The sequence below is a fragment of the Protopterus annectens genome, chromosome 1.part2 (genome assembly GCF_019279795.1).
Source record: "Protopterus annectens isolate FY-2018-M chromosome 1.part2, PAN1.0, whole genome shotgun sequence".
In the NCBI taxonomy this organism is placed as follows: Eukaryota; Metazoa; Chordata; order Ceratodontiformes; family Protopteridae; genus Protopterus; species Protopterus annectens.
Window position 1 is genome coordinate 1205011168 of NC_056727.1, and position 16119 is coordinate 1205027286.

General features: G+C 40.8%; 1 protein-coding gene across 2 annotated transcripts in view; it reads right to left on the reverse strand.

Moving 5' to 3' along the window:
* Window positions 1–16119, reverse strand: part of LOC122792288 (zinc transporter 2-like) — a 502472-nt gene that overhangs the window by 200540 nt on the left and 285813 nt on the right. For both annotated transcript variants that reach the window (XM_044060060.1, XM_044060061.1), the window contains one exon: window positions 13413–13563. In XM_044060060.1, the coding sequence (XP_043915995.1) occupies window positions 13413–13563 (151 nt within the window). The remainder of the gene's footprint in view (window positions 1–13412; window positions 13564–16119) is intronic.

The window sequence follows — 16119 nt, forward strand, 5'->3', positions numbered from 1 at the left end:
CATCCATCGTACACAATTCAAACCAGACATATCAACCCACATATGGTGAGAGACTTAAATGCAACTTTCTTAAACACCAAAGACCTCCTAAATGAAGTACACAAATACCCTCAGCAGCCCCAAATGCACTCTTTCAAAGCAACACCCATATCAACACAGATCCACATCTCATGGAGCCTCTACGTCTAAGCCCATAAGGCAAGCCATCACACAATCTAGCATTCTGGTCAGTGGATGCTCCATCATGATGTCCCTCTCACCAGGCTGAGTACGGAGAAAGTCATGGTCAGTTGCTTATCGAGGACTAGCATCCACTACATTACACACATACTCATGTCACTGGACCACAAATACCAGTATGACTCAGTCATAGTCCATGTGGGTGCAAATGACCAGAGATGTACCTCCCTAGACTATATGAAGAGAGACATTATGGATCTCTTGGAATATGTGTCCCAAGCTGGTATGAGTTTAGCACTGAGCAGCATTTTACTTTCTCCAGGGATGATGCCACAACATGAACAAAAAATGACTAATAATTAGCTTAATTCTGGTGTCATTCTAAGAGGGTGCAATATTTGTCAGCATAGGAGGACATGGTCAACAGGCCATGTTGCTTTGCCAAGGATGGACTGTACCTCTCTCCCCTTTAGACTTTTGAATATTAATGTCTTCCTCCACAGTGCTTTTTTCAGGCAATTCCAAACAGAAAGTACTTCCGACATAGCAAATCAAAACCAAGAAAATCTAAAGGTATTACTGCTCAGTGCTAGGAGTCTAAACTCCACTCCCCAGAAGCTCTCTACCATAGAGAATGCTGATGTCTGTGCATTCATTAAGACATAGTTTAAAGCCATAGAGAGTACATCAACAGTGCAAGGTTATACTGCCTACCACATATTTATACCGGCTACTACACAGACAGGGACTAAAGTGGAGGTGTCTCTGTTTACGGCAAAAATAAATATACCTCAAGGATGGTCAAACAGGACAATGCACTTGAGCTGCTCCATGTTCAAATCACCATAGGCAAAATCTAATACTACATCCTTGCAAGCTATAGGTTCCCCATCTATGACCCAGGAAACCCATATTTAAGCTTATTGCAGACACTTGTATCCAACTCAGTACCATATTCATGGGTGATTAACTACCACACTATTAACTGAGAATCCAATATGACACCAAACATACATGCACAGTAATTCCTGGATTTTTTAAATACAAAAAAAATCCCTGGACCAGATTGTCAATACAATAACCAGGGGTGCAAACATGCAGATCTGGTACTCACTAGCATGGGAGATTGCTGCACACCCCCCTAGTGTAATGTCTTCCCTGGTGAGGTCAGACCACAAAATGGTCTCCTTTGAAGTAACAATAAAACGTGGATCCCCAGCTAAATCTGGAATATTCAGGAACTACCCCAAGGTTACCTTCCCATTATTAACCTGGCAAAATGTTAAGCTCCCATAAACCCTGAGAATACTGCTGCTTATGCAGAAGTGCATAGAGGCAGCTGCACCCACCAGGAAGAAGTAAACAACTAACTCAAACAAGCCACCCTGGTGAAATCACAACATCTATAGGCTGTATTAACAGAAGGAAGAAAACTATGGCAAAAATTAGGAGGTGCAATACCCAGCAGGATAAAAGCGCACTTAAACTAAAAACTCAGAGGACAAAAAAAATCTACCAAAGCCAAATTTGAGGTACCTTTGGCCTCCCAAGCCAAGGACAACCATGAGGCATTCTTTGTCCACAACCCCAAAGGCAATACACAATTGTATGCAAAGCTCATTGTAAATGGAGCCACCTATACTGAGCCAGAAGATATAGCAAACCTACTAGCTGACAAACTCGGCTCCAACTTTACCCCCCTCTCCCCCCTCAACCTTCCTACAGGAAATACCATCAAATACAACTTCCCCTGCTATCACTACAGAAGAGGTTCTTAATGCTTTTTCCAAGGCTAAAAACACTGCATCAGTGGGCCCAGACAATATACCAGGATGCCTTCTAAATAGCATGAAACATGACCTATCAGGCCCTCTGGAATTGCTATTTAACTGTAGCCTCCAGACAAGTTTCATGCTCCATGAATTGAGAGCAACAAGCCATCTCACTGCACAAAGGTGGGCCATTTACAAACCCTGGAAGTTACAAACCCTTAAGGCTCACTAGTCTTATATGTAAAACCATGGGAAGAATTAGCATGGAAATAATGATATAATAAACCTCCAGGGACTGGACCCAAACCATTGTGGTTTGTCAAGGGCAGGTCATGCCTACTCAACCTGGTGGACTTCTTTGAGAAGGTAACCAAAACAATGGATGAGGTGAAAATGTTTCACACTAATTACCTTGACCTGCCCAAGGCATTTGACACTATACACCACTCTGGCATTGCTGGCAAACTCAACATGTTAGGTACTAATGTGCATGTCACCCTCTGGATAGCAAACTGGCTCACAGATGGGACCCAAGAAGTTAGAATTGGGGAGTCCACCTCTACAGAGAGGCCAATCACAAGGAGTCTCCCTCAGAGAACAGTCCTTGGACCGTTCCTTTTTGGCATTTACTTCTCTGAAGTCAAGGCCAATATCAATGGTCTCTGGCTGACTAAATTTTCAGATGATTGCAAATCATGAGCAGTCACTGAATCCCACACAGACACAATGTTCTCCAGGAAGGGCTGACAAACATGTGTCAGAGCCATGGACAAACTAAATGCCAAAAATGCATAGTATCCGTCAGGAAGTCATCCACCCCAGGTAACTATCATATTGGCAACACACTTCTTAGATCTGACCCAGTAGTCAGGGACTTGGGGACACACAGACAGTAACCCAGCCTTTAACCATCACGTCTACAGTAGTGAAGAAATCATTCTATGTTGCGCAACTTATAAACAAAGGTATGGCATCTAGGTTCAAGGACGTCATTATTCTACTGTATCTGGCATTCATCAGACCTACCATTGAGTACAATACCTCCTTTGGTATGCACTTAACCAGACATACCCAACAATTGGAACATCCACAGAGGTTCTTCACTAAAAGGACACAGGGCATAAGTAAAATATCCCATGAAGAGTGCCTGAAGGCCCTATCCCTGTATTCAGTCTCCTGCAGGCTGTTGAGGGGAGATCTATGCCTGGCATACAGGACATTGTCAGAACCCATTCTGATGGGCTTCTTGAATATTCACAAAACAAATAGCACCATAATTATAGACTCTCAAGTCTTAAACCTTGCCTGTGATATAAATAGGACCTGCTGGACAGACCTATGTATCCCAAAGACTACCCAGTCTCTTGAACAGGGCTCCCATCCATGTGAAGCAGAGTTCCTCCCTAACCCAAGTCAAGTACAACTTGGATAACTGGATGAGGAACAGGAAATTCATCCCTGGTTTGGCACCTATGTCTTTAATGGACACAGGCAATGTGTAAATGGTTCATTTCCTAGGGTCCTTCTTGTAAATGTTTCATTTCCCAACCCCTGCTTACACTTATCAAGGGTACCAGAACATCAGATCTGGTATGTATAGCTAGGCTTAAAAAGGCCTTTTTGGTTGTTAGCCTAGTAAATACCTATGACCCCCTATGGACAGTGAACTACCTTTAGACCAAGATGAGTCTACTATTGTAGTAAAGTACTTCTGTATTGCACAGCTCAAACAAAGGGATTGTGTCCAGATCTAGGGATGTCATTCTCCCCCTTTACTTAGCCGTCATTAGGCCAATCATTGAATGTGGTACCCCCTTTGGCTTGTATCCATCCAGACACATGCAACTGGAATGCCAACAGAGATACCTTACTAAAAGGATACAAGACCAAAACAACATGTCCTACATAGGCAAACTCAAAGCCCTATCACTAGGCTCTGCATCCTACGAGATACTTGTGTCTGGCATACAAGGTATCCTCTGACACATTACTGATGGACCTACTGCACATCAGCAAGTCAAATGGCATCAAAAATACTTGGTCTAGGGATCTAACCCTTTTTTGCAACAAACAATGGTTTGGAGGAACAGGTACATTTCCCAGAGGATACTACTACTCTGGAAGCATTCCCCTTCACATAAAACAAAGTTCATCCCTATCCATTTATATTCACAACTTAGGTCTATGGAAAGAAAACAGAAAATGTACCCTAGGACTGCCCCTATAGTACTAATGGATAGATGCAGCTCCTAAATGCTTTATCCAATGCATGGGTCCACTCAAATCATCTATGGCGTGATCCCAGTTTTTCCTCATCAGTGGTAATATATAAATGACCACGGGATGGGTAAGGCCAGTCTATAACCAAACAGGATAGGCTATTTGGAGCACAAAAAGGTAAATTGGCTAGGCTTAAAATGGTCCACAAGGGCAGCTAGCCTAGTATTTGCCCATTAACAGAGATTATTTTTAAGGAAAATCAACTTTTTATCCTCCTGCGCATTAATCAGTTGAGCTTGTGAGAGACCGAGTTCCTGCAATGAAGTATTCCAAAACTGTAACTTTAAAATGACAATCCTCACAGCTTCTGCTACGAGTGGTGTTCAAGAGATTCCTTAAAAATAATCTGTCTGCAGGTAAAGTACATACTTTTTTTTTTTTTGAATAGGAGAAAATTGGTCACCACATGACTCCATGGATGAAGCTGTTCTTAACTACCAGAATGTCTACTCAGACCAGACCTCTCAACTATACTTATTTTAGAGGCAAGTACCTTTTTTCAGGCTTGACTGATCCCTTTATATGATTTAATTTCATCACCCATCACATATGATTTTAAAGCAGTTTCACAGCAAGAAATGAAAATACATGACTAACATATCTGGTGGCATTAATAACACAGAGGACCCACTTTCTCTCCCTTTATTAGATGCAAAAATAATTTTATTACAATCTTCAGATTTTACACTGCGTTGTTCATAATATGCTTACATTTTTGTCACTTGCAGTTCTGTATTCATATTTACATGTCCAGATTTTTTGGCCTAATGTACCTACTGTTCAAAAGCCTTTATACCCATTTTAATTGTCTGCAGGTTGAGAGGTATGTCTTAGGTCTAACATTTCTTCTGGACTACTGATATAGTATGCATTATAATGAGACGTTTTATTACTTGTTCAACATTCCTGGCCAGTACATTATATCCCTTGATATTTCTTTGCATGTCACTATTCACAGTTGTAATTCACATGCCCTCTTAGTCATTTTTTCCCAAATGACTGGGAAAGTACAATTGTCTAAAGAACTCACCATAATAGCAGACTCAAGAGTAGGATCACTGCTGCAGTAGCAATAACCACTAGGATGTCTGCTGCAGAAAGCAAAATGTTCAGAGCTTTCCATCCTACTGCTCTGCAACTAAGCTCATGTCCACTGCCCTCAGATGTCAGTACAAAGGTAACATTCTACCATGCCATCTTTAGTTTTTTCCCCCATTGCCCAGGCAGCCACAGAATCTCATCAGGCTCATGTGTCCTCTCCTAACATAAGAAGCCCCATCATAAGCCACCTCCTGGATTTCTTTTATATCCAAACAAAAGGCCGTATGAATCCTGGGTCTCACAAAACGTCTCAACCTAAACAGACTAGACGTCTTGTACTTAACATAAATGCAGAAGTTGGGGGGGGGGGGCAAAAGTTAACTTTTACCTGCCTCAGGCCTAGAAAGCTAATCCAGAAAGTGGGAAAGGGGGGTGGGGAATATTGCTTCAATTGCAACCATACTCAAAAATGTACTATTATGCAAGTTCATTATATATGAATAACTCTACTGTATGAGCTGCAGGAGACCCTGTAGAATGGCAGTGAATTCCAATCTGTAACGCTTAGAAAATATGTGCAGAGACCACCAACTGGCAACTTGCAGGATGGCCTGGGTACTCATCCTCTAAGGAAGCTACAGCAGTGGCAATAGTCATTTTAAAACACAACTTTGCTTGTCTCGAGTATTTCCATGAGTAGAAATAGCAAAAGGATACTGACAATGAATCAGCCATTTGGAAATGGTCGGCTTAGAAACAGGTTTTCTTGTCTTTGCTAGCTACAAAAGGCACGAAACGCTGATCTGCATTTCTAATGCTTTTTCATTTTATCTAGGAGATAGGTAGTACACAGCTGACTATGCCCATTCAAGGAATGGAATGGTCTCTCAAAGTTGATCTGTGGATTATGAAAAACAGGCAATCATACAGAGTAGTCAAGTAGTACCTCAGTGATTACTGTAGTCATAAAGGAAGGGTTTTATTCATAATTTGATCACATCCTTGTGCAAAGTAAAAAGTCCTCCAACACTGATGTAACGTAGTAAGAATGGTCTTCCAGGTCAGAAACTTTAGGTGTACAGCAGCACCTGATGCAAATGCACTTTTTATATCAGCTTTTTGAGGTTGTATTTTTCTAGAAATTCTCAGACACATTCCTTCGAAACAGTTTAATTGACAACAGTGAGGCTGGGGGGTATATCCATGAATATGCATGCTAAAATGGTTAACAGATGCATCTTCACCAAGACAATCCAGCTCTGACCTGTACAGTTCCCCCAACTGCACTGTTGCTGAATTGGAGCCCCAATTCCTCCTTTGACAATATAGAGAAAACTCTTCCAATTGAATATGCAAAGATTTTTCTTGTAGTAGGATTGAAAGCTTCCCTCAGGATGTTTAGCACATCAAGTTTTTAAAAGGGAGTAAGGTCAAATTATCCATGCATCTCCGAGCTGAACCAGGAGGTTTACCTGCTGAAGTAGTGTAGGGGTTTCTCCCTTGCCATTTTCACTAGGACAGACAACCAATAATGCTTCAGTCAAAAGGGTGCTATCAAGACCATCTTTTGTTTCTCCTTCACCTACTGGATGGTACAGGGGCAAAATGAGCATCATTGTCACCTCAAAGAAGATCTTTCTCCATTTTGGCTCTCAGCTGGGATGCCTTCAGAGTAGAGTCTACATATCCACCTTATGTTCATACGGATTTTCTCCAAGTGCTCCAGGGCTTCCTCCCATATCAAAGAAACATAGGGTAGGCAAACAGACCACTTTAAAACATTTTCTGTACATGTATATTCAATGTGTGTGTTTGATATTGGAGGAAGTCCTGGTAGTCCCCTTACACATCCTACATGCCTATTAAAATTTGTGGATGGCAGATGTTCATGGGGTCATGACAGTAGTCTGATGCAATTCAAAAGCACTAATCAAATCAAGAGGAACTCAAGTCTATCCCTCTTTGTGGGTAGAAGCCAATATGGCCCACAAGAATTGCATGGATAGATTGACTGACCTCGAAGAAGCATCCTGGAGAGCAAGGAGCAAAGAGATCACAAGGTATGCAAACAGATAGACATACCCAAATGAAGGAGGTGTCCAGAGGCATGCTTCCTTCTGTGATGCTCTAAAGCAGAATGTTTTCAGTTACTGTTGCTCAGAGAAGATCTGTGGTATGGTATCTATGAACCAGTCCTAGAAATACATCCTTGCCATGCATCCATTTGCTCAACTCTGTTCAACTGATCCATCAGGGACTTCTGCCAGGATGGGATTTGCAAGGCCTTTAGGTTCAAACCTGACTCCAAGGTGGTATCCCAAACTTTCACTGCCAGAATGCAAAGAGGGTAGACTTGAGCCCCTCTTCATTTGGTTGCATGTCTCATCACCAGTGAATTGTCATTTATAGGATTCCCAGCTTTTGGATGAATTTGAGAGCACACAGTCTGGATAACTGCCATAATGCCCTTTATAATGATATGCCTACTGTGATTCTTAATGTCCCAGGTGTCCTAAACCCTGAACTTCGAGTGGACTGCTGTGGCTGATACAGTCATCTTTGGTGGTCAGTAGGTTTCTCAGGAGACTGCTAAAAAAATATACCCAGATTCTTCTGGACTTGTTTGACCAATCATGTAAGCTCATGCCTTATTACAAGGCAGAAGGGAAAATGGTCTCATCTAAGTACTGGTTGTGCTGAAGATAAATACCTTGGAGGTACCACTGCAGTTTCATCATGTGGGTCTTACTAAAGGAATACCACAAGGACTGGACATGTACCCCCAGGATGCACATAAAATAGTCTAACCCCAAATGCAGACATTTTGTGGGACATTCTGGAAGTCTTCTGTCAGAGAATATTCTGTCCTAAGACCAGATGTCCTTTTGTGGGTAGAATCCAATATGGTCTCCAAGAATACCACTATTCTGGATGGGCTCAAGATGAATTTGGGGAGGTTTACAGAGACATCCAGGTTCTGAAAATAATTCAGGGTAAAACTGAGTGCTCTCTTCATTTTATGGGAACACATGTGAAGATAAACATGAATGTTCTTTGTCCTGCAATAGGCAAGTACTGGTGCAAAATACTTTTGTAAGGCCCTGTGGGAAGTAGCCTATCCAAAGGGCAAGGAAATAAACTAGTAAATGATGGGCAACTCTTTCTCTGCTTCACAGTGGAGAAAGAATCTGCAGCCTGAGAATAAAGATACTGATTTAATCATCCTTGAGATCCAGAGTATCATCAGAGCTCAAGAAAAGAGGAGTCAGAAGGGCATGTAGGGCTGAAGCTTTCTGGCACTTTCTACTATTGGCTCAGTTGCGACAAGTCTAGAATGGGCCTCCATGGCCATCCTTCTGGGGCACCATAAACAATACTGAGTAGAAGTTTATGGTGTCATCTCCCTTTGGTATTATCACTCTACAGCCTCTTGTAAAAGTATGTCTATAGAAGGCATTAAACCAGCTTCCTTTGAAGTTTTGGAACTTGTCAACACCAAAGTTCCAAGGGAATTCCACAAGACTGTAGTCCACACCCCAGCTAGACTACCTGTATCCATTTGCCCTGTATTGCCGGTCCAGCTGCTTTGCAAATAAAGCCAGGAACATCCTATTTTTATTGTAGCTTTATGGTAAGGGAGTAGTAGAGGTTTATGGTGCATGGATGGAGAGAGGGGGAAGGAGAATAAGCATGGAAAAGTCATGGCTGATGTTTGAGCAATGGATCCTGAGGAGCCAAGAGCTTCCCCTTTTGATCTCCTTGCCACGTTTAAATGTACCTTTCTCACCTTCATTTGATTGCTTTACCCATGGCAGTGGTAGGAGGACCAACACTTTAATGGGAAGTTTCTACCATAGCTTAGTATTCTGGAACTGTATGAATTTTCCCATTTTTCTTCAGCTTTCTCAACCTTTCCTGAGCTTGGGTCAAAAAGCAAATCTCATCTAAGGAGGAAATGTGGAGTTGCGCTTCGCCATCCTCTAACAGCAGTAGTCCTGAATGCTGCATTCACATCAGCAAAAGCACACTCAGTGGCATGTTTACCCACCTGAACAGCTAATTCCGTCATTTCTGAAATCTTCAGATTCTAATTGCTGTCAATTTACCTTCAAATGGTTAAAGGTAGCATCCAGATACCTTATATGTGACCGTCTGAAATCTGGGAGCTCTGAAGGCCAGAACTGTCACTGTATAGTTTTTCCCCCCTAAACACTGCACTCTCGCAGCCACAAGGAATTGTATTAATAAACCATTTAAAACCCTTCCTCAGCATCCAGGTGAACCATTCTGGATATACAATGGGATTTTTTGAAAGATGCTTGCAGTAGTCCTGGACCCTATAAAATTAGTCTCGCTTCTTAGGATCAAGGTGCCCAAGAATCAGGTCCCATAGATGCTGCTATAAGGCATTCTGTAATGCCTTTAAGACTGCAAGAATAGACAATGGCTTCCAAGTCTCCAAACCCAGAAGATGGATGCAGATTTTGTGAGCATCTGACACCTCCCTGGCTTGCTATTTAAAAGGATCATTTATCCCAGACAAGGCAACAAATTAGACATTCTCATGGTGTCAGTAGCAAAGTCTAGAAGGGAAGATGAAGTGCATGAAAGATCTCCTTCCTTCAAATCTGTGGACTACCATTCCCTTTAAGGGGAGGGGTCCTTTTTCTTTGGAGGGATGAGGTATCCCAGACACTGATGGTTGGTCCAGAGTGGCTTCCAAGAAAGAATAAGCTTGAATATTTTCCTTACTGATGACTTTTTCTGACTAGTCTTTCCCTGTAACTGCTTTACTAAGACAGTCAGTACATCTCTGAAATTGCTTTTCTTCTGGCAGAGAGAACTGCAGAATTACCTAAAGAATCTCTAATTCATCATCTACCAGCTTTTCATGCTCTTCCGTCCAGGTACAGTCTACTCCGTGGACCTGTAGGAATGTGTCATTTGGTCAAGTTGTTAATCAGCAAATGCAAATAAAACTCGCTGAAACCACACTGTGCAACAGTGGCATATTCAATTTTTTCCACTATTTTGTACCCTCAAAGTAGGTATATTAAGTCTGGGGGGAGTGGGGAGGCTTTGCCTGCAAAAAAAAAAAGCCCTTCTCTAAAGATTGCTGAAAGTGGTTTCAGTGAGTTGTATTTGGAATGTTGACATTTGCTGAAAGGGTAGTTAATTGAAATGAATCTGTCTGTACCTGCTATGTGCAACTCCTTGCCTGTACAACATCCTAATTGTAACCTCAGAGATGTCATATACAGACATTCTAAAACTGTGCTTTGCAGAACACTGGATTGTTTCTACTTGAACTTATTTACTACAGACATTCATAGAATTTCTCTCAGAACACACCATTACTGATAGCTCCTTTTCCATGTCAGCATATCTTGTTTTCTATACTTGTAAATGATCTTGCCTCATAGAAAACTGGTTTGTTCTCTTGGCAGATCACACCTCCAGTTTTCTCACCATCTTTTTACAGCACAACTAAGCTTAGAAGCTGGTGCATCTGTAATAGTGTATTCATCAATTCACAACTCTCTTCTTGTTCATAGCTCGACAGTTATCTCACATATGTTTGAACTTTTGCAAAATGCTGAATCATTGTATGTTAGCACATTCTGTATTTGGCATTTAAACAACTGCTGCTATTTTTGGCATCACATTTCAAGTCTTGTTATGAGAATATTGGCCATGAACTTCAGACTTGACACTTTGTATTACATTTACTCTTACTCAGCTTGACACTTTGTATTACATTTACTCTTACTCAGCTTGAAAGTGTGCCAGTCTAGCAGCTGCAGCAGCCTCTGATTATGATCTTTTTACATCTATCCCATACCACCAGAGAGCATTAGCTTTTACTAGGATTTTATCATAACTGCAGGGGCCAGGCGTTTGAATATATTCACTACTGCAGCCATCACCTTTGACGGCTGTGTTTTACAAGAATCCTCCTTGTTGGCCTTGGTTAGGTTATACTGATTTACTCTTCAGAATTATGCATTTTTTTTCAGCACAATCCTCTGTTTGGAGACATCTAGATTCCTGTCCAATGCATGATGCAGAAACAGTAGCATTAGAAGCCTGATGTGCTGGCCTAGCTTTCAGAGCTTTAACTTCCTTCTTGACCTATGCAGAATCCCTTGCACCTGGATGCCAGAATACTGGTAATGCAATAGGGGCATTGTATGATGCAACCTTTGTGATCATTCTTGCCCTGGATGACCAAAGAACTTGCCTAATATCCTAGCGCTTAAAGGAGAATCATAATCCACCATAAAAGATTACTCCACTCCCAACACCCAATATTTGTACCCTGAATAGCTCTCAGCCAGAGAGGAATGAATATGTCTACAAGGTATGCCAAGGGGGAGTCAACAGTACAGCATCGAGAGAGGGGTCCAAAAATGCAGTATAAGCAACACTAATGCAGAACTAATCCGGTAATTTTACAGCCAAAGAGGTACACATGATATCAAGTATTGAAATCTGAATACATAAAGAAGCCAAAAGGAACTGGCAGATTCAGGAGACAAGTTTATGCAGCTGGCATGGTATGTTACACTGGATGTGAGACAAGAATGCAGAGGTCTCCAAGCAGAGAGTTTGCTGAAAAAATGCAGAACTCTGAATGATAAAGAAACGTAACTCAACAAAGGCCAACAAAGAGGGTTCTTGAAAAACACAGCCACTAATTTCTGTTTGAGGTGATGTGTCTAGTAGAGCTGAAGATATTAAAGTTATGAAGTAAAAAGAATGAAACATTAAAGATGTTCACCAATGTGACCGGGCTTGCACTACAGCAAACATCACAGGTATGTGGGACTGCACTTTACAGAAAATGACTGCATGTTCCACACCACCTCAAAAGAAGAAACATTGTGGGTACTTTAAATATAGTAAAGAAGTTGTAGGTTCCTGCTATTTATTAGTACCTGTAACAAGTGCAATGAAACTAAATACATTTAAAAATTTGCACAATGGAAAATAAATGTTGATTTAAAAGTTGTCAGTTAACGTATCAAACTTGCATTAGTTATATTTGTTATATTTTCCTTTTCCAGATTCTCAGAGTACGTAACTTTTGTGCTCAGACTAAAAATATGCACCTTAGCTCTATTTAACCGTTCTGATTCTTTGCAAATGTTATAAAGCAGAACATTTGTAAAAGAAGGCTGTTTCATAAAGAAAACCACTAGACTGTGCCAATGACTCAAGGCTGCAAGAGTTGTCAAGCCAAGAAATTAAGGAATCAAAAGCAAGTCTTTTAGCAACATGATGCATTTTAAGAGACCAGAATTTGAGCAGAGGCAGAATCTGGTTTGTGAAAACCAGCAAACAGTGCATGGTCCAGTGACAAGATGGATTGTAGGACACTGGACAGTTATGTAAAGCAATTATCTCCACACTCGTACAAATGGTTCAACTGCCAAGGATTTAAAACGTGAAAATAACAGCATGGCAGGAAGCATGCTTCTCAACTGTCTCCAACTTTGCCTCATTGTTTTTGCCCTGTCCAACATAAAAGGATGGCTTTTTCTGTACATTACTGAGGGTTTTAATCAGTCAAAAGTGCTGGACAGAGTTTCATAATTCTTATTGTTCAGAAAATACAGGTGATGCAAAAGATCCTGATTTGTTTACTAACCAAATCAGATTAATATTTTAAAAACTGCCCACTTTGTACCATTTTTAGCTTTGCCCAAAATTCTTGAGCAAAGAAGTTGAGAGGTATAGCAAAAATCAATAATGTAAGTTCACACAAAGTAGGGCTAGAAAGTGCAGTGATGCACACTGATCAGTCTGAAGCATTCATTAAAGTATGAATCTCGATACTACAGTATAGAATCATGTGATGTAATTCATCTAAGCTGTACTAAAGGGGGAACAGCATAACGCAGGTGACTTCAAGTTTTGCAGAAAACTGATAGAATTGGCAGGAACCCCTGATTTACAGTTCTCCAGTCCAGCAATCAACAGCCATGGCCAATATGACTGCTCTCTTCTGTACCAAATATGAACTGGAACTGGCTCTAGAACCAGTGGAAGCATCCAGACCATACCACTGTAATATCTTCAAATTACTGCAAAATAAATAGTTTTAAAATATACTGTAATCTAAACAGAAATACCTACAGGACATTAACAGCGACGGCGCATCCAGAGGTGACCAACATAACACTGCCTTCTATCTCAAAGTTGTTGCTGATCCTTTCAGTGGCCAAATACACCAGGACACCAGTCACAACCCAGATAGACAACACTGACATTAGGGCTCCCAAAATTTCTAAAAAAATGAGAAATCGGTTATCAGTTTGACCATTACAGGTTGCTTATAAAACACCAATAATACTGGGAAAATAAGAGAATATTTATAGCTACACTTTTAGTACCACTACAGATCAAACATTAATACTTCACATGATTCAAATGCATCTTTCCAAAGCTCATCTTTAAGAACTGCAAGGCCAGTCAAGAAAAAGGCTCCCATCTTCCTAATTTTAGAATCTGGGTGCTACTTCCTCCATTGTCTCGCCTTCTAATCTATAGGAGTCAGTAGTAACAATTTAAGTATCATTTCTTTTGTTTTGTCAGTTGTGTTAACCTGTTTGTGGAGAACAAAAAAAATAAAAAAAAAACAGTGGATTGCTTGATTTTTCAATGATTGTAAGAAGAGATTCTGCTTTTTGAAAGTTCCATGCTGATTGAGAAAAGTACGTATCTCAATACCATGCAATCACATTTGGCAGCACAATCCAGATACACCTGAGCCATACTTTTAAAAAGGTGCCAACAAAGCGAATCATGCAGTCATTTCATCCACCAAAGATACATATTTAACAAAGCTAAGTAGATGAAGTACTAACAATGCAAAGATAAATGCATTTTGTTTCTAATGGTCTGCCCATCCACTGTATCTTTGAACCATCAGCATCACTATAAACATCAGTCCACTCATTCCTACCAAGCAGCCACGGAGGTGATCTGTCCACCCTTTGCCTGCATTTTCCTTCAGTAGTGCCACACATCCATGGTGGTCTCCTTGTTCCAATAGCCTGAGGGTCTGGATTCTCCTCTCCAGCAAAGTCTCCTGCATTTCAGGGAGGGGAACCTACCTGCAGAGCTCAGGACAGTTTTACTAGAAGCCTTATCCCTTTGTCAGATTACTGCAGATGGCTCATGCAGCACCAAGCACATTTCCTCTCATCCATCACACTGTTTCATGTACCTAACCAGACAGCAACCAAGAGTACAGTAAACTAGACCACCCTCCTCCCCAAAGGATACGTGAGCAGGTATGAGCTGCTTATTCTCATTTTCTTCCTCCATCAGCTTCAACTCCTGTGTACTGGGCTGCCTGAGTCCATGCAGTAGTCAGGGATTTATCTGTTCCACTGAGCTGAATCATAATCTGATGTATCTCGCTACTTACAATCAGACTACTTCACAAAGGACTGCACAAGTGGGAAATCTACGACACAAGAGAACTGCAGTGGCATAATTACAGCTAAGATTTGGTTGAGGTAGATTTATATTGTCATGTGAACCTAGACACGATACAAGGCTCTCTCCACCTAACAAAAACATGCAATTTTACACATAAATATCACTCATTCAAGTCTAAAAAACAAAAAAAAAACATGCTTTTTGCTGATTCTTAAGATCAATTAAGGGTACAAGAAAAAATGAAATGGCCTACAAAATTTTGAAAAGGTCAATCCTATAACAATGAGTACAGCCAATAATGCCAGCAGCCATATGAAAAACAAAAACTATGGAATATAACAGCTTATCAGATCTAGTCAAATCAGAAGGTGCATGTGAGAAATGGACATTGAGTAATTCATGAAACGAAAAGCTGCTTGAGGTGCCACTGAGTAATTCACCTCAACAGCATGCAATAGCCAACTGTGGTCAGAGAACTAATCATAATTCTTTGTAATACATTAAAAGTTTTAGGTTGTGCAACATTTGTGAGACATGTAATAGTTTTAAAACTGATGGCCACAAGCTAATAGTGTCACCTGAATTCCATGTGGTATGTTGCATCTTTTAAAGCTGCCACTTGATTTCCATGCAGTTTTATAGGGACAACAGTATAACTGCAAGTTTCAAACTGTGTGTGTGTGTCTGTCGTTGCAAGGCTGATATACATGAATTTTGCTATGTCAAAGTTAACTTTTCTAATTTCTGGAGCATAACCCCTGTATTACATATGCATTAATGAGAAGAAAACCTTATGGGGTAACTAACTTCAAGTTCCCTGTACTGATTTCCTAGCTCAAAATATTCCTGAAATCTCTTCTTTCAATATCCATGGTCAGTGATGCTTGTGCTTCTGAGCCAGTGTCTGCAATATCACAAGCTGTACTAGGATGACACACAGCCCTGTACATTCCAGTTTAAGGCTGTGTACAACTTGAATGATATAAAGACAAAGACATTAACAGAAGATTACGTACCTGCTCTACTCAAAAGGAAGTCCATCCAGAGAAGGTGGATAGAGACTACCTCCAATAAATGGGGAATGACAGGAGGATAATACAAGCTGTAAAGGGCTACATAGTAGAACAGCTGACATGGTGAACACTGTTGTCTTTTGATCATGAAGGCCTTCGGCAGTGAGCAACTCGAGTCAAAATGTCTAAAAAAAAAAACATTTCTAGGAGGCAGCAGTTAGAGGAAGGCCTTAAAAGACCAAAGAAGGCTAGATTCTGCTGTGCCAAAATACTGAAAAAGGCCTAACTAATGTAATCATGGTCTTACTAATAATGCCTAGTAAAGGTGTTAACTGATGACCAACTGGCCACAGCACAATTGTGGATAACGAAGAAAGTTTCTA